This window comes from Quercus suber, unplaced genomic scaffold (assembly GCF_002906115.3).
Source record: "Quercus suber isolate HL8 unplaced genomic scaffold, Cork oak 2.0 scaffold_552, whole genome shotgun sequence".
In the NCBI taxonomy this organism is placed as follows: domain Eukaryota; kingdom Viridiplantae; phylum Streptophyta; class Magnoliopsida; order Fagales; family Fagaceae; genus Quercus; species Quercus suber.
The window spans coordinates 130,391-150,482 of record NW_027070000.1 but is presented as its reverse complement, the minus strand read 5'-3'; the positions used below and the strand labels follow the sequence as shown (position 1 = coordinate 150,482).

The 20,092-nt window shown below is 32.5% G+C and overlaps 1 protein-coding gene and 1 pseudogene across 1 annotated transcript; both read left to right on the top strand.

The window, feature by feature from the left end:
* Positions 1 to 246: 246 nt before the first annotated feature.
* On the top strand, positions 247 to 2,411 carry LOC112002040 (uncharacterized). Its single transcript, XM_024034211.2, has one exon. It carries the CDS (start codon positions 384 to 386, stop codon positions 2,229 to 2,231), a length of 1,848 nt encoding a protein of 615 aa, XP_023889979.1. The 5' UTR covers positions 247 to 383; the 3' UTR covers positions 2,232 to 2,411.
* An 11,484-nt stretch (positions 2,412 to 13,895) lies between these two features.
* Positions 13,896 to 16,884, top strand: LOC112040127 (uncharacterized; annotated as a pseudogene).
* Positions 16,885 to 20,092: the final 3,208 nt, after the last annotated feature.

The following is a 20,092-nucleotide window of genomic DNA, read 5'->3' as shown; positions in this document are numbered from 1 at the left end:
TTAAAATGTGTATATCAAAGAGAGGTGCTCCATCTATAATATTTTTACAATATTTTCACAACAAATCATAGGTGGTTAATTGTTATTGGTTCAAATTTAAACCTAACACTAAAATTACTTTTTTTATTTCAATAATAACAACTAGTAACAACATACTACTTAAGATTTATTGTAAAAATGTAATAAAAATATTATGAATATACTATTTCTAACCAGTATAAAGAGGTACTGATATTTTACATTTGCCCACCCTGCACTAAAGGCCTTGAAAGAATATAAAATAAGATACACATTCCCATATAAATTGCAAGTACTTAACTCCCTCCTCAGAAGTAAGTCCATGCCTAGAGTGTGCTTATCTTAAACCTTAAAGATAAAAGAAAATGGTGGCTGCTGAGTTCGGAGGTGGTGGTGGGGGTTGGAGGGCCATGAAGAGCTTCGCCTTGCACGTGATCCTAGGTAGATGGTTCATGGTCTTTGCATCGTTGTTAATCATGTCTGTCTCAGGTTCAACATACATATTTGGTGTATACTCCAACGACATAAAATCATCCCTAGGCTATGACCAAACATCGCTCAATTTGATCAGCTTCTTCAAGGACACGGGTGGGAACCTTGGAATCTTATCTGGGCTTATCAACGAGATCTCACCCTCATGGGTTGTCCTCTTAATTGGGGCAATCTTGAACTTATTTGGGTACCTCATGATATGGCTTAGTGTCACAGGTCATACTGCCAAGCCTCACTTATGGCAAATGTGTCTATATATATTCATCGGTGCAAACTCTCAGTCATTTGCAAATACTGGAGCTTTAGTCACTTGTGTTATGACCTTCCCAGAAAGCCGAGGCAGTGTTATAGGCCTTCTGAAGGGTCTTGTTGGTCTAAGTGGTGCTATTATGACCCAACTCTACCATGCTCTCTATGGGGATAACTCAAAGGCTCTGATTTTGCTAATTGCTTGGGTTCCGGCAGCTGTGTCCTTGGTCTTTCTACGAATAGTTCGGATTATAAAGACAGCTCGGCAATCCAACGAGCTCAAAGTTTTCTACAAATTCCTCTATATTTCACTTGGCCTTGCAGGGTTTCTCATGACTTTGATTATCATACAAAACAGGCTCAGGTTTAATAGAATTGAATATGCTGGAAGTGCTTGTGTTGTTGTTATTTTACTATTTCTCCCACTTGTAATAGTTATGAAAGAAGAATCCAAACTTTGGAGGAGAAAGGAGCACCCCATAAATGATCCTGTACAAGTGAAAGTAGTAGCTGAAAAGCCACAGGTATTGGAGCAACCAGCACTGGCCCCAATTGAAGCAGAATCGAGTGAAAGAAAGCCAGATTCTTGCTTCAGCAACATATTCAGGCCCCCAGATAGAGGTGAAGACTACACGATATTACAAGCACTATTCAGCATCGACATGTTAATTTTGTTTGTAGCCACAACTTGTGGTGTTGGTGGGACTTTAACAGCCATTGACAACTTGGGTCAGATTGGTAAGTCACTAGGCTATCCAGCTCACAGCATCTCAACCTTTGTATCACTCGTGAGCATTTGGAATTATCTAGGACGAGCTTTGACTGGTTTTGCTTCTGAATTCTTCTTAGTCAAATACAAATTCCCTCGTCCCCTATTGCTTACATTTGTCCTCCTTTTCTCTTGTGTTGGCCATCTCTTAATCGCCTTTCCAGTCCCATACTCTCTTTACTTTGCTTCAGTGATTATTGGGTTCTGCTTTGGTGCACAATGGCCTTTAATATTCGCTATCATATCTGAGATCTTTGGCCTCAAATACTATTCCACTTTGTACAATTTTGGTGCTTTTGCAAGCCCAGTTGGGTCTTACATTCTCAATGTGAGAGTGGCCGGTAGTTTATATGATAAGGAGGCTTTGAAGCAAATGGAAGCTTTAGGTGTCAAAAGATTGGACGGGAAGGAATTGATATGCACGGGTGCTCACTGTTATAGAATGGCTTTCATTATAATCACCGCTGCAGCGTTGTTTGGGTTCCTCGTTTCTATTCTTTTGGTTCTAAGGACAACCAAGTTTTACAAAGGTGATATCTACAAGAAGTTCAGAGAGGAATCAGAGGCAGCAGCAAGTGAACTGGCTTCCAAGGGAAAAGACATAGTTCCGATGAGAGAAAGAGAAGGTGGAGCCAGTTTCGTTGCCTCAGCCAATGCTAGCTCTTTCAGTACAACCACCGACACCAACACCAACCATCATTAAATCACTGAGTTAGACTAAAGCTGCTTGATTATTTGTATGATGTAATATATTGCTAAGTTATTTCTTTCTCGCTTTTAGAGAGAGTGAAAAAAAAGGGAAGAAAGGAAGAAATAAAAGTCGAAAATACCATGTGGGTTCTTGAATTATAAGTAATAATTTAATTGTGTCCTTAAATTTGAATTAGCGTAAAATACAATTCGCCCTAAGGTTGGAGCAAATGGTAAGCACACTTAGATTTCTTTTAAAATATTCAATTTGTTTTCTATGCATAAACATCACTTAAGTTTGGCTATGCAATTCCCTTAAAAAAAAAAAAGTTTGGCTACGCAATTTACCCCCAAATTAAACTAATTTGTGGTCTTAAGTAAACCAAAACTTGCATGTGACTATTATTTTTATGGGTGATATTGGTTTTTGATATATAACATAACTTTGTTAATGAAAAAATAGTCTACGTACACAAGGAGTATTCTATAAGTAATACAGTCAAGCTCTCAAGATACAACGATCAACCATATTTGAAAGAGAATTAAAGTAAAAGGAACCCAAGCCAGCAAAAATTCAACAAAGACTTAAAAGAAAAAACAATTTAATGTTGAGAATAGCTCATTCATAGTTCTCAATGCTTCTAGTATTCGGTTCCCACCTAATGCACCTCATCAAACAATGAGGCAAACTTTTTCAAATTGCTATGTTTCGATAACGACCATATTGACCTTACCAATATGTGAGCATATCCAAAACTCTCCGCGGCATAAATAAATGAACTCCAAACCGGCTAAGTACCATAGTACACAATTCTTTTGCTATAGGAGAATGGAGAAGTAAATGATCCTCAACCTCTCCATGACATTTACACATACACAATCTAACTCAATAATATATTCCTCTTAAGATTATTAATAGTAAGAATTTTAACCAGTGCAATAGTCAATGATAAGAAAGTAACTCTAGGAGGTTCCTTGGATCTCCAAATAATTTTCTAAGGAAAAGACTTGACAATAGTATTAGACATCAAGGAATGATAATAGCATCCAACTTAAAAAACTTGACCTTTAATTTTTTGAATGAAACAATGTGACATGAATAACAAATTTTACAAATTTTTTTGATAACTTGCTAGGTAACAAATTGTGATTAAGGGAAAAATTTATTGGGACCATCATTAAAATCACTTTTATTATATGCTAATCACAATCTATAACTTTAGTAGTTTTGAAAAATATTATGATTTTTTTTTTTTGGTGTTTTGGTGTATTTGGAGTTATTATATTCCAAATTAGATGAAACAAGTCCCCCGCAAGCTTTGATTTATTTAGTGCAGTTTGCACACGGGTATTTCTAAAAAGTCTTGATAGTGTGTCTAGTATTAATCCAAACTTTAGTAGTGATTTTCATATTGTACTATATTAAATGTGTCAAATTTAGTTTATGTATTTGCTGTCAAATTTAACTATTAAAATCAAACAATTGCACTGCCTTTGACCTCTTTGATCTCATATAAATCAAAATTAATTATGGGTTGATTTTTATATATATGTTGATTTTAAAAAGAAAGTGAAGGCAAAGGTAAGATTGAATCATTTTTCACCTTATTCAACTTATTTATTTTATGTACAATTTTTTAATTTAATTTTATCTTTTTAAATAAATAAATAAAAAAGTTCTCAGCATTAATGAAAGTGGAGCAAAGGGCGGTGACTACTGCTTTGACTCATAGTCATCGAGCGATGTTGCATTCAACTACTGGGTTTGCGGGCTAACACGCTGACGTACTTTCGGCACTTGGTCTTTGATAGCTAGCCTCATGGTCCTCGTCTTCACGACCAAAAGATATTTAGGGTATTTTGAATACAACTTATTTGAATACAACTTATTTGGTTGAAAACTAAAAATTAAAAATATTGTAATAAAATAATTTTTAAATGTATGAATAGTACCGTGTGACTCATTTTTAATAAAAAAGTTATTGAAAAGTGGAATTTATGGGTCCTGTAAACAATGCACGAGATCTACTGATGTGACTGAAAATAAGTTAAAAAGTTAAATAATGTGGCTACTGTTTATAAATAGTAGCCAAAAAATAAAATAAAATAAAATAAAAAAAGAAAAAAGAGACGTAAAACACGCAAAGACGTAGTTTCAGTGAATCCAAACACATACTTATTTTCAAACTCTATCTTTCTGCTGGCAACAAATTAATGGTAGATCAACTTGTCTTGTTCAGCGCCGGTAAGCACTTAGCAAGAATAGTTAGTCTGGTCCAACTTGGCATCCTCCCATATCTAATAGCATGACAACATTTCAACTCTGATGGCAGTGTTATGTTGCTCAATGTGGCCAAAAATTGACAGTAAGAGAACATGATGATCTAGTGACGATTTTGGTGTTTATCAGAACAGAAAAATTATATATATATAAAAAAAAATAGTGAAGCATTCGTGTGTCCTAATAAGTATAGATACTTCATTAAAAGTGCTGTACTTGTGTCATATATACTGGTGTCATATTGGTGTCATACCCAGTTATGTTATGTTATAATTTTTGCAAATATTACTTATATTGTTGTGTCATTCCTGTATTTATGTCTGTACTTTTTGGAGTTCTTGCAATCTATTATTGTCTCAAGAATTTACATGGTATAATGATAAGTTATAATCATTACAAAACAGATGTGAGAGTTTTAGATCTGATCACTAAGAAAATTTTACCTCCAAAAACAGTAAAAGAATCATTCACGTGACCTTTGTGATCTATTAATGTCATAAGTTTTACATGTGTATTGATATAATGCTAAGATGTAATTATTACAAAGAAGTTTTGAAAACTTTAAATCTTGTCTCTGAAAAAAAAAATCTTTACCTCCAAAAACGACTTTCTTTAGACTTCTGCGGGAGAGAATACAAGGTCTTTTTTTAAAAAGAAAGGCTTTTTTTCACATGGAGACAAAGGTGATCCCACAATAATTTTGGAGTCATCAAGCATTTCGCGTGCACCTCATGTAGTGCTCCATTTACTCAGATAGCTTTCTCCTAAGGTGAAGTGAAGGCTGTGCCCACCGCATGCATGCTCTTTTGAAATTGCAGTCATTCTGATATAGACTATAGAAAACAAGGGAAAGACTTATCGATCACAGTAGCATTTTCATGTGAGGCTAGATTCTCGAGGCCCGCTGAATCGCATCTTTATGATTTCATGCTGATTATTGCTTTCTACTTTTGAAAAAAAAAAAAACAAAAAAAAAAAAAGTGGACTGAGGTAGTCCAAATTCATCTTCTTCTCTCCTCCACAAAATAAATAAATAAATAAATACACTCATATATAGTATATTTTTAAAAATTAAAATCCAAACTCAAAAGTATAGCATATTCATTATATATAGGATAAGGATTAAGTTAGACTTAACGTAGCTTTTGCAATTTTTTTTTTATAAGATTAATATTTTGAAAATCTGGTCATTGGATTACATAATTTTGTTGATCTTAACGTGCATATCAAACTTCACGTTAGTCGGTTATTATTTAGTGTTTGGTTCACAAACACGAGTTTTGACTATATTTTAAAGTTTTAAAAAATATATATATGATGAGATAGTCACTAATTACTAATTATCTTGGTAGTTTGCAATGATGAAGGGTATAAGAAGAAAATATTATCAAATAGTTGATTCGTCAAACTACTCTTTTAATGAAAAATTATAGAGTGGTGTAATGTCGCTTAGATTTACATTAGATGTAATTTGAATCTGACCCCGTGACTTGTATATATATTAGTTATGTAGTAAATATGTTTATGACACGATTAAAAAAATATGTTACTTTTTATCTAACAAAAGTTATATCAAGTTAGTCTTTACTTCTCAAAAAGAAAAAACTGTGAGTTAATCTTTTATCGGAAAATAAATATAAGTTAAAGAGGTTTAAAACTTGTGTTGTGTATCTAAAAGTTAGACTCTTTTGAATATAAATTACTGTCAATTTTTTTAAAACTTTCTCTTCTCTACTTTTGTATGTGTTAAAATACTTAGTATTTTTTTTCAAAAAAGTTAGTCTTCACATAACTCAAAATAATTTTTTTTTCATCAATAAATGGAAACTATCTTTTTAATCATATTTATCTCAATTAATATTTTTCAAACATTTTAAATCAATATTTTCCCATTAAATAAATTAGATATTTTATAATTAAAAAATCACAATAGTTTTAAAAATTATATCATGTAAATACTGATTAATTTTAAAATTATTTAAATAATAAAGGTCACTTTACATGTCTAAATATATACAAGTTAATATAAGCAAAGTAATCTTAATCCTATTTGTAGTGCAACTATTATAAGTATGTTATTATAATTAGTTCATGGTTTAGCATATGTATATTACACTAGTAAATAACTTTTTATTGGAAGTGTATATTGATAAGTCCACTGCTTGATTGTATTTTTCTTCATATTCTTTATACTTGCAAAACTTTAAGATGATTGCAGATCAATAATTATTGTATTTATATAATATTTAAAATTCAATTTTCATATTTTAAAATTACACAGAAAATGATTTTGTTGAACGAATACTAAACTTCATGTTAATATTAATAAGAATATACAATTCAACAATGTGATCCTTAATATATTAATCTAATAAAAATTTAAATTTTTATTAATGCTGTGTAATTCAATAATGGTATAACATTAATAAATAGTTACATTAGTTGTATCTTAGTTTGATGATAAATATATATTTTACCTAAGGTGTGTCCGATAAAATATTATTGAATATTAATAGTACAACATTAGTGTTAAGAAATTTGTATTTTCAGTTTCGAATGAATTTCAAAGAGATTAAAAATGATTAATGCAAAATATTTTAGACAATAAGGGGTGAAAAAAGGAGTGGGACCCTAATTGCAATTTAATACTCTCTCTCTCTCTCTCTCTCTCTCTGTAAGGTTCAAGTTACACCTAGTGTAATTTTAAGCAATGTTACACCACTCAATATTTTTTAATTGGATGTAAGTTAATCCACTGTTAGATGACATTATCTTCGTATACTCTCAATTCCTACAAAATTTAAAAATGATCAAAGATCAATAGTCATGTCATCAACAAATTGTTTAAATTCAAGTTTTGTAGTTTAAAATAATGCATAAAATATGAGTTTATGTATCAAATGGTAAATAACATCCGATTAGCATGCAGGTTAAGAACATATAATTTAATGGGGGAATTCTCAAAATATGAATTCTATAACAGGTTATTGGGTGATGCAACATTACTTGAAATTACACCAAGTGTAACATTAACCCAACCTTATATATACATATATATATATATATGTATATGCATTCAAGTTGCACCTAATGTAACTTAAAGTTACATCACATAATTTTTTTTTTTTTAATTAGACGTCAATTTTACATTATCTTCATATATTCTTCATACTTATAAAATCTAAAAATTATCAAAGATCAATATCTATGTCATCAATTAATTGTTTAAATTCAAGTTCATGTAGTTTAAAATAATGCATAAAAGATAAGTATATGGATGAATGGTAAATTACATTTGATTGACATAATTGGATTTGAACAAATTGGAATTAGGTGCTAAATTGGATTAGAACAACATAATATTATTAATATAAAAGAATTTTGGATAGCCTAACTTTAAAATTAAGTAAAATTGTTAAAAAAAAATGATTACTCGTTGATAGATGATTAACTTGAGATACATTAATAAATAATTATTGTATCTACATATATATACATATATATATATATATATATTTTGTTAACATTGACTAGACATATGTTTTATTTTTATGTATAAATTATTATTTTTTTTACCAAAAAAAAATTATTCTTTGAACCCTAGAAGTTTCTGCTGGAAGCACAAAAAAAAAAAGAAGTGTTAGTTGAGTTACATAACACTTTGTATTAACTTATAGACAAAATTTGGTTACAAATTTTGTTGTAGTTTAAGGCTACAATCTCACTTAATATCTTTTTATTGGACATGAATTTTGATAAATCCACTATTGGATTATATTTTTATTTTATATCCTTTATACTTACAAAATTTCCAGAAGAATAACAATTAATAGCTATATCATCAATTAATTATTTAAATTTGTAAATTTTTGTAATCTAAAATTATGCATAAAAAATAACTCTATGAATCATACAATAAATAACAACAGCTTAACACAAACTTTGACATATGCGTTAAGAGCATAAAGAACATACAATTCAATGGTTAAATTTTAAAAATGACAAAGTTTAATTACAAAATTGATTATAGCCTAAGGTTACAAGCTTACAACTTTACTCAATATTTTTTTTTATTGAAGGTGAATTTTGACAAATCCACCCCATTAGATTACATCTCATTCTTTTATCTTCCATGCTTGCAAAATTTCTATAAGATTAAAGATCAATAGTTACGTCATCAATAAATTGTTTAAATTACAAGTTTTTTTTTTTTAAATTTAAAATTATACATAAAATATAAGTTTCTAAATCATATAGTAAATAATATCTGATTGACACAAAATTTAACGTATGTATTAAAAGCTTAAAGAACATCTAATTCAACAGATAGATTTTCAAAATATATAATGATGTTTATATTATTGAGTAAAATTGTAGTTTTAGGCTACAACCAATTTTGTAACTAAATTTTTAGGCTACAACCAATTTTGTAACTAAATTTTGTCCTTTTAAAAATATGGAGTCATGTTAGTTTTTTTTAATGAAAATTGTTGTCTTAAGCTACAACCAAATATGTAGCCAAATTTTGTCCTTATCTCTCTCTCTCTCTCTCTCTCTCTCTCTCTATATATATATATATATAAGGAAGGAGTTAATGATTCTTATTATTAAATTGCAAGTTTTTATAATTTAAAATTATGCATAAAATATAAGCTTCAAGATAATATAGTAAATAATATATGATTGACACAAAATTTAACATATGTATTAAGAGTGTAAAGAACATCCAATTCAATAGTTAGATTTTTAAAATCTATAGTAATGTTTATATTATTGAGTAAGGTTGTAACCTTAGGCTACAATCTTACTCAATATTTTTTTTATTGAAGATGAATTTTTTGATAAATCCACTGTTAGATTACATCTTCTTCTTATACCCTCCATACTTGCAAAATTTCTATAAAATTAAATATTAATAACTATGTCATCAATAAATTGTTTAAATTGCAAGTTTTTTTTAATGAAAATTGTTGTCTTAAGCTCAAAAAAAAAAGTATGTAGCTAAATTTTGTTCTCTCTCTCTCTCTCTCTCTCTCTCTCTCTCTCTCTCTCTCTTAAAAAAAAAAAAAAAAAAAAAAAAAAAAAAAAAAAAAAAAAAACCATAACCACCAAAATCAACCCACAACCACCACCAAATCCACCATCAAATCACAACCACTAAAACAGAAAAACAAAAACAAATCAGAACAGAGATCAGCACTACCACTGATTCGCCCACCACCGATTTGCCCATCACCAGCCGACCCACCCACCACCACTGATCCGCCCATCACCATCTCAACCCACCCACCGCCATAACCCACAACCCGAACCCACCCATTGCCCAACCCACCCATCAAACCACAGCCAAAAAACGTGAACGGAAAAAAGAAAAAGGGAAAAAGAAAAAAAAGAACCCGAAGCGGAATAGAGAAGACAGATGGTCGACAACGTCAAGTGGTGGTCTTTGGTGAGATTGGCGACGTTGAGTGATGGCCTTTGGTGATCGACGTGCTGTGGAAGACGAATAGAGAAGACAAAGATGAGAGACAAGACAGAGATGAGAAGACGGAGAGAGAGATATCTGTGATGAAGAGAGAGAAAACGAGAATAAAATAACAATATATATTTTGCCATTGTTGTCCGTATCGTCTCATATTTGAGACAGTATTGTAGCAATGTGGCATAATTTTTGAGATTTAGAACATTTGATAATGCTCCATTTTTGTGTTTGGTGTGCCAAATGTGCCAAATATTTGGCATTTGGCACATCTACTGTGGATGCTCTTAGAGCTCTATATGTCTTAGAGCATCCGCATTTGGGTTTCTAAATGCCAAATGTTAAGAGCATTTGGCATTTAAACCCCAAAATCCATCAGCAATCGGAAGGCTTTATCCCAAATGCTAAAAAAAATTTGAGATTTTGCTACAGTACCATCTCAAATGTAAGATGGTACTGTAGCAAGATGGTATAAAAAAAAAATATTTTTTAATAACTTTACCGGCAAATTTCTCTCTCCCTCATTTTATCTCTTTCTTTTCTCTCTCTTCCTTCTTTCTTTCTCATCCCCTCTCTCTCTCGCCGAATCACCAGCCGGATCGGAGCTCACGCCGGATCCGTTCCAATGGGTTCCGTTCCGTTCCGATGGAGATCGGTTTGGCGAGGTGGGTTCCGTTCCGATGGAGATCCGTTCCACGGAGATCGGCATGGATTGTTGATGGGTTCCGATGGCGAGGTGGGTTCCAATGCATTGTTGATGGGTTCTGACGATGGCGAGGTGGGTTCCGATGCATTGTTGATGGGTTCCGACGATGGCGAGGCTGGGTTTGTTCTCTGGGTTGTTGTGATTTGTTGATTTGTTGTTCCGACGATGACGATGGCGAGGCTGGGTTTGTTGATGCATTGTGATTTGTTGATTTGTTGTTGTTCTCTGGGCATTGTTGATTTGTTCTTGGGTTCCGATCATGGTGATTTGTTGTTGTGATTTTTTCTGGGTTTTTTTTTTTTTTTTTTTTTTTTTTGGTGTTGACTGTAGTTTCTGGGTTGCGGTGGTGGTGGTGGCAGCGGTGGTGGTGTGCAGCGGTGGTCGTGATTGTGGTTCTGATCAGAAGGAAAGAGAGAGAAAGAATAAATAATGTATAAATAATGTGTTGTAATGTATAATGGTAATTGTGAGAAATATTATTTTATTGTGTAAAAATATTATTTTAATGAGTAAGATTGGGATATAAAAGTTGGGATGTTGGAGAATTGTAAAATTGTATTGTATAATTGAAAAAGTGATTTTTTGAGGTGGTAAAATAAGATAGGATTTAGAACCCGGCTGTGGATGCTCTAATGGTTAGAATTTTTTTCAATGAAGTAATCATTACAATTAGAATAGTACTTAAAGTCAAGCTTTCCTGTTTATTACACGGATTTACGTAATAAATGATATTGATAATAATCATACTTATCAAATTTTTTATTTAATAAAAAATAAAAAAAACAAAAAATATATATTAATGTTTTAATTTTTTGGTCATTGCATTGTTAGTGAATAGTAACTATGAATAAAAAAAAATATTTTTAGGAAAAATAAAACGCAAGTGACGCCGTAACTATGAACCCGTTAGTTAACGTCATGTACTTACCTGACCTCAATTGGGCTCTGGCCCGTTCCAGACTTCTATTGGGTGTGTATACATGGCCCGCTCAAGGTGCTTTTGAGCCTAAGACAACTATTTTTAGTGGGCTTAGTCTTATATTTTAAATATGAATTAAATATTAATTATCTTATGGTATTTTTTCATTTAAAATCTATTTTTTTAGATGCAAAATCACCGAATTAAAAAAAAATATATATTGTATGCAATTAAAATAAACACAATCTGTTGATTAAAGCAACCAAATATTAACAAAATTATGATTGAAAGTTTTAATAAAATTATATATTTAATATTTCTAAATAAAATTTGAGTATAAGTTTATTTGTTAACGAAAGATTAATAAATTATTTTAACATTTGTATGTGAAAATTAATGAGTTCTACACTTTAAAATTAAGAAAAACAAACAGTTACATTCAATGCAAAGATTTTCTTTTTAAAAACTTTCTTTGATAAAAAATTACCTTTTCATTTATCGGCAAAAATTTGAGACTTTTAGCATGCGTTTGGATAAGAATGAAAAATTAAAATTATTTTACTATTTTACTATTTTAGCTTATTTTTGTTACTATTTATGGACCCCCTTGCACTTATTGGTATTATTTATGACCCCACTGTATTATTTCAACTAACTTTTACCTTTATTTACAGTACTTTCAGTAATAAGTTTTCGGTTCCAGCAAAATAAGCGTTATCCAAACAGATCCTTAACGAAACTCAGTAAAACAATACCTTAACCTTAGTAGAGACCTGGGAAGAGTGGAACGAAACCGTCTTCTCTCGGTCGGCAGACTTCCCATCGAATATCCCCAAAAACGATATGAAATAATTCCAAAATTTGTTCTTTTTAAATTTTGATGGCAAAGTACCAAACTTCCAAACCCATGACTTCAATTTTGTTTTGTGAAATTCATTCATGAACATACACATTAAGTCCCATTGGACTTTTACTTAATAAAAATAAATATTACTAATTTGGCTCATCTCTGTGGTTCTTTCCCATTGGATAATTTTAGGAAAAAAAAAAATCTTTCTGTAATAGAGGCTACTATTTGTTGGGAATTAGCAAACAATTTTATCAGGAGGAAATTTATAATTAGGCTCACCTTGAGATGGGAAAATTGACTTTGTTGGGTTGGTTCTAATGGTGAATTATTGTTATTTGATGTATATGTTTGTCATTATATTTGATATCCTATTTTAATTACCAAATGTTGAACTAAATCTAAATTTTAATATGGTTAATTGGGGCAGTATTATCTATCGTGCTTAATGATGGGCTAATAGAGCTCTGTTGGTCTGTCTTGTCTTGTGCTGTATTTAGCTGTTTTTTAATGGGTTTTCATATGTCTTTGCAGACTTGAGGCTACTCTTTTTCTGCTGGTGTCTTGAGTCTTATTAGGCTCTTTGCTCTGTATTACGCTTTTAATCATGAAATCATCACCAAAAAAAAAAGAAAAGATCTTTTGATCCTGCCTGAGAAATTATTAACACGATTCTGCATAATTGTATACAACATCTCTAGATTTCTCGATAAGCCATAACCATCTGCACTTTACACCCTTGGAACGGTGTGCTGGAAAAAAAAAAAAAAAAAAAAGACTAGAAATATTAATTGTTTATTTTTATTTGTTCTTCTACAAAATAAAAGATGATTGATGGGACTGACGAAATCAAGTATAGACGAGACCAATTGTACAGACAAGAACAGCTTTTCAGTGACGAATACTCACTCCACTGACGATGATAAATGCCTCATTCAATGCCGCCCATAAACACCCGGATGGTTACAAAGCCAATCGTATGAACCGTTGGAGCACATTAAAGCCACATTACACAGCACCAAATGTTACCAAGAGGAGCATTAAGACCTCTATAACTACTCCAACGGCTAGAAGCTATGAAAAGCATATATAAAGCCTACACATTGCCAAGTAAAAGGTACATACATATCTAGACACTAAGAGATCTCTTTCATTCTGTTCAATTATATTGTTTATTCCCAAAGAGCTTCTTATACTGACTTTAGCATCGGAGGCATTGTGGCAGACACCACACGGTGACCACCTTTGAGAGTACGTTCATGCAGGCTGAGGATTGCTTCCATTTGACCAACTCGATTGACGAGCTTACTCTATTGACGAACTTACTTGACTGACAAACTTACGCTTCATCAGTTTGGCGCCGTCTGTGGGACTAGGGTGCTGCAAAAAAAAAAAAAAAAAAAAAAAAAAAAAAAGAGACTAGAAATATTAATTGTTTATTTAATTTGTTCTTCTACATAATAAAAGATGATAATATGTATATTTTTTGAATTAGTAATCTTTGGCCTGGAAAAAATTGACAATATAATAGGTACATTAACCGAGCCCCAAAATCTAGGAGTGGAGAGATTCGAGAGAATGAGTAGTTACCATCAGAGACAAGAGGAGGACGCAATCATCAGAGACACCATTGACAATGTTCTCGACTTCTCGTGCTCTGCTTTGGCCGCGCTTCAGATCCCATCTGCCTCCAACTTGATGACGTTGTATGCCACTCTCCCTCCTCTCTCTCTCTTTTTGAGTTTTTATTGTTCTTGAAATTTTGAAGCATGTGAACTCAATTTGTTTTTGTCTACACAGCTTTCTAAATCAGCTCGTGAGGTGTCCAAATTTGCAAGTGTAGCACTTGTAGATATTGATTTCGATGAAATTCAAGTTTATGTTAAGTATTTTGACATTACTTTCATACCTTCAACAGTTTTCTTCTTCAATGCTCATCACATGAAGATGGATTCTGGGTATGTATGAACACTGTTTTTTTGTTGTTTGTTTATCATGTTATTCTAGCAGTAGAGCTGTATGTCTCAAAAGCCCTTTCAATTATTGCTAAGTTTGAACTATAATTGTGAGTTCTTGTATTTAATGTGTGTGATTCTTTAAAAAAAAAAAAAAAAAAAATTAAGAGTGGTGCCTTTGTCAAGCAACTTCCCTATACTGAACAAATTTAAATACACATAAAATGATGTAAAATAAAAATAAAGGAAAAAAAATGCCTTTCCAATTTTGTTTGTAGGCCTGCCTTTCTTTGCTTAGAACTGTAAGTTTCTTGTTAAACATGATGATTGGACCTATGGAAGTCGGAACAATTATTTAGTTTTCTTGCACTTGAATCTTAAACAAAGTTTGCACCGATATCTCTTTTTCATTGGCCTTTCACAGACTTATTACAATTATAGTCACATTGTATTTTATGTAAGCAAGAGGTGAACTGTGTAGGTGGTATAATGCATTGACTGTGATCATACATTGCAAACATTTTATCATGCCCTTGAAAGAATGAGAATCTGTTTCTAAACAAAAAAATTTAGCTGAATCTCTTGTATTTTGAAAATGATGTCATGCGACTATGAATTTAGGGACTTAAAATTTCAGATTCTAGTATCATTTCTTTGTTTTTGGTTGGCAGGACTGCAGATCACACTAAATGGGTAGGCGCTTTTCACAAAAAGCAGGATTTCATTGATGTGGTAGAGGTAAGCAACTTGTAGCTCCTTAGAAACTGAATGGAGTTAAGGCTCAGTTATGTTAATTGTTAGTCTTGCCATTGGAATTTAAATTCATTTTCGTTTATATGCTTTTGTGAAACTAGTCTGCCTTGATACTCAAACAATTATAAGCTGCTTCCAATCACCATTAGCACATGCATAAATGTAAATACATCATCGGCTTTGTTTTGATTTACTTACCTAGTAGTGACATCAATATCCAGAAGACTTTTATTTTCACCAGTCCTTTCCTTTGTAGTGTTAAGTCCTGTAATGTGAATCAAGATTTTGCAGCATAGTTTATTTACAATAATTTCTTTTGAGCAGTAGAGGTGGAGTAATTGAAAATTTAAACTACAGCTATGATTTTGTCAATGTTATCTTGGGCCATGAATCAATGTAGGAAAAACTTTTTTTTTTCTCTCTCTCCAAGGGAAAGACTCTTAAAAAGAAGAGATAAGGTGGAAACTTTCTCTTCAGCAGTAGATATTGGATACTAAAAATTTTCAAATACCAAAATTGGAGCTGTTTTAGGTGCTAGATTAATATGGGAAAACTTCATTGAATGAATTGATGAGCAAGCATCAGTCTTAGCAGTTAATATTTGTTGTGGCATTGGCATGTGGCCTACATCGTAAGTCATAACTCTCTCAAAAGAAATAATGGGTAAGTACATTGCTGTATGGTTCAGTGGAAAGTCTGCTATAATCTTTTAGCAACTTTGCAGATTTAGTGGTAGCATTTCTTTCTTCACATCTTTGTTTAATACTTTGTCGCATAAGCTAAGAGTTCCTCAGTTGTATGCTGAATCATATATTTTAATAAACTACTTAGCAAAAAATATATGATGGATGTAAGGTAGGAATTGTGTCTATTGACTTTTACATTTTACTTATCCAAAAAAAAAAAAAAAAAAGGAATTGTGTGTATTGACTTTTCAGAGTGGATAATGTTTTAGGACACACAAAATGACGGATGAACAAACTGTGTTGGAGGTAACAAGTAACTTTACTAGGACAACAAATGTTCTTCTTTTTAGTCAATGGAAAATCTGGGTCACCTATAGGAAACATTGCGACTCTTGTTCTTTATAAATTTTATTTTTCTTTAAACTATGTTCATATTTGCTTCTTCTGTAATACACTCCTTGCTTGTATAAAGGATAATATGTAAATATGTTAATAACATTTGTTTTTCCCCTTAACATTCTTCTAGGCAATACATAGAGGGGCCATGAAAGGCAAGCTGATAGTGAGCTGCCACCAGAGCGAATACCAAAGTATCAATTGTTATACAAGGATGTTTAAACTTTAAAAGGTGAATTAGCCTTACATGCTCGCCAAGCAGACAATCATAAGCACGTTGCATATTGTCCTGTAAGGATGGTTCAATTAATTTTGTAAACTCATAATTGAGAGCAGAACTCACATCTGGCAGATTGTTAAAAGAGAATAGGAACTAGAGTTACTCTAAGACCCCATTTAGAGCATTGACAGCTTTGTTGAAGTTGCTGTGAATCAAACAGAACAGAGAAGAACATCCAGCTGACCTACATAGATTAACTATATGGTGTACAACATCCAGTTGAAATTAGAGATACTTGATGAAGCTTTTCTACTATCCTATATTGTGTACACAGTGACTTAAAGAATACCAAGTTTATATGGTCCTCTTTTCACGGAGTTGTAATCTGTACGGAGGTTCTTTGGTATGGATCGTATTTTTTTAATGATGTTTACAACTCTTTCCTATTTTGATAAATCAATAGTTACAAAAAAAATATGTGAGAGGAGATTTGAACTCTGAATGTCTTATCAAGAAACACCAAATAAAGTTAATTAAGCACTATTCATGGCATTCCCTTATCATTGCCAACAATGGTGAATCTAACTAGGCGAGGGATACTTCATGATGTGCATTTGACAAATGCAAGAGGACCACTAGCCACTAAAATTAAGCGCTTCACTGGCCCTTCAAGGATGTCTTGTAGTTGCGTCCATCTAGGAATTGCATTTGCTAAAGACAAAACTCCCAGAACCAACAAATTTTGTGAATAGATACATGAATTTTGAGAGCCATGTCCATACTCAAATACCGTTTAATTAATAATTCTCTACGGAAAGAAATCTTATGTCCGTGAAAGCAATATCATCCACTAAGTAGGAAGTAACTGCATGTGTGAGTGTACTACCAAAAAAGAGGGCTATAGCCGCATTTGAAAAACCCAGCTATAGACCCTAAAAACGCAGCTATAGCCGTGTTTCCAAACACGGCCTATCCTGTGCGACTATAGCCTCCTGGAGGACCTAAAGCTGCGTTTTTAAAAATGCAGCCCAAACCGGGTCTAGAGCTGCGTTTTTAAAAATGCAGCCCAAACTGAGTCTATAGCTGCGTTTTCTACACCCTATAGCTGTGTTTTTCCACCCCTATAAGTTGAGACCTATAGCTGCGTTTTATAAAAAACGCAACTATAGACCCGCTTTGGGTTGCGTTTTCTAAAACGCGGCTTTAGTCTACCCTATAGCTGCGTTTTCCAAACCCGGCTAAAACCTCTGATATGGGTTTTGTCTATAGTTGCGTTTATAAAAACGCGGCTATAAACATTTTATTTCAAATTCCTGCCCAAATTTGCATGAAGAAATACAAAACAAGTTCCCAACAGATACTTAATAAATACTAAATTTTTTGAAGTTCATTGCCAAAATTTTGCTAGTTCCCAACAAAAAATATATCTGTTTGTAAATTCTACTGACAAAAGATCCTATACATCACAAAAAATCTTTACAAGGAGTTTTTTACATTCTAATTGCATGAAGAAGTATAGCCATAGCCAGCAAGCAGCAACAACACTTCCCAACTGACCTCAAAGTTCCAGTCTTGCCATACCTGCCATCACTTCCTTGCAGTAAGCTTGCTCCCTGCAGAAATTTAAGGTTCAAGTCCATAAAGAACAAAATTTGAGACAAAAAAACAGAAATAGCAAACCATTTTCCTACACTCACAAAGTTAAAAAGAACCATTTTTCACAAACAAACACAAGTAGCAAACCATCTTATGCTTTGTAATCACTTGTTTGAACTCTTGGATATATTTTACATAATAAATTAAGCTCATGTTCCATACGTATCTCACAAATATATGTGTTTAGTTATAATTGGTGCATAATAGAATTGATAATGATTAGACCTAGATGAAAGTGATGTTAGATGTATAAATCGGTAAATGTGCCATACCATACAATTTTAAAATCAGGACCCGCTAAGAAAAAGCAATAAAAACCACAACTTATTTTCCACAAAGTTATCCAACTTCCCTCCCTCCAGATTGTCTTAAAACATTCACTCGTACGCAACACTTACCATGCAACATGAATTCAGGAGGAAGGATAAAACTAATAGTCAAACCAAGAAAATGCTCTAATACAATCTAGCTAGAACAAATTAAATCGGGCTTCTAAGTTCTAACACATGACTTGGAACTCCTAGAAAATCTGTAAGTCAAAATTTTTCAATTGATTAAAAGTTTAAAAGAATGGTTTATATTCATCCAAATCTAGATATTTGTCGCCAGCAAGTCAATCTCTAGATTCTCTAGAGTGTAGAGAATAGACAAGAATTAATTAAAGGGTACATGCACATGAGTACATCAGTACACACATAAAGGTAAGCTCACTTCCTTTTAATGAACTTAGTGATAGAGATACCCAAGCCACAAGTCGATATCAACTGAACCTAAACAGTAGCCTTGAAACTTGTTCCTCATGCAAAGCCCTTACTCACCATGTCACAAATACGTGTCCAAAACTCACACCCTCCACCTCTCTATATATATTAAACCACAACTTTATTTCTCAACTTCTAGTTGGTTCTTAGAGCTCTTTAGCAAAATTGCCAAGCACATGGTAAATTTTGCTAGAGTGCTTAAAGTTCTTTAAGCCCCTCCTCCTTGCAAAGCTTGACAGACAGGCGCCTAAATATATCAAGTTCATATATTGCAAATCATGTCTATGAGCAACACCCATCTAGTAGCTCCATGAAGCTAAGGCACAGGTAATATTTCTTGCAACATAATCTGACTTTAGCAGAAAACGTAATGCAGATTTTGCCTACTATTGTGCACTAGAAAGTCCAGCACATCTCTCTCAAGTCTTAATTCATATAGGCCAATATACAAGGAGTAGGAGATATATATGTAAACATGCATACATATACAAACGATGAAGTACCTTCTGCGGCTCCATCAAATTTTTTAACAGCCATGTATTATCCACTCCAACAGGGTTGAGGGTCCCTGCTTTCAATTGGGTCTCATCAACGATTAAGTGTGAACCCTCAGCTAGCTGCAGAACTCCAGTAATCAACCTATAGCATCAAATATGTGAAGTCAAGAAAAATCAATAAGAAAGAATTGATTGTAAATTCAAGTCATTAATCAAAATCAAAATCAAAATCAAAATCAAAATCAATTCCTAGTGACAAAATGAAAAATCCCATTACATGTTTGTCTCATAATCCTTTATTGGGGCAACTAAGCTAGAGTTAAGAAAACAAAAAACTTCCAGTCAACTGACCCCAGTACAACTATTACCCTTTATCAGAGTGACAACAAAGATAATCACAAGGAAGCAAGAGCAGAGCACGATACAGTGGAGCTTAATCACAGTAAAGAACAAAGTGCTGCATAAACGACATCCGTTTTGTATTTGAATATTGTACATAAACGGCATGTAGCTTAGTCTCTGTTTTTAGTTGTATAAGTGTTCACATGTGGGAGAGTTAGTTTCTGCACGTGTGGGAGTTAGTTATTCTTTTGTTAGCTTCAGTTATTCAGTTAGAGTAGTTTACAAGCTTAGATCGATCTATAAATAGTTTTGTACTCTCATTTTTTCATTTAATGAAATATACAGAAATTCATTCATTTCTTGATATGGTATCAGA

Coding starts and splice junctions, on each gene's coding strand:
- LOC112002040 (XM_024034211.2), top strand. CDS start 384: ATGGTGGCTGCTGAGTTCGGAGGTGGTGGTGGGGGTTGGAGGGCCATG.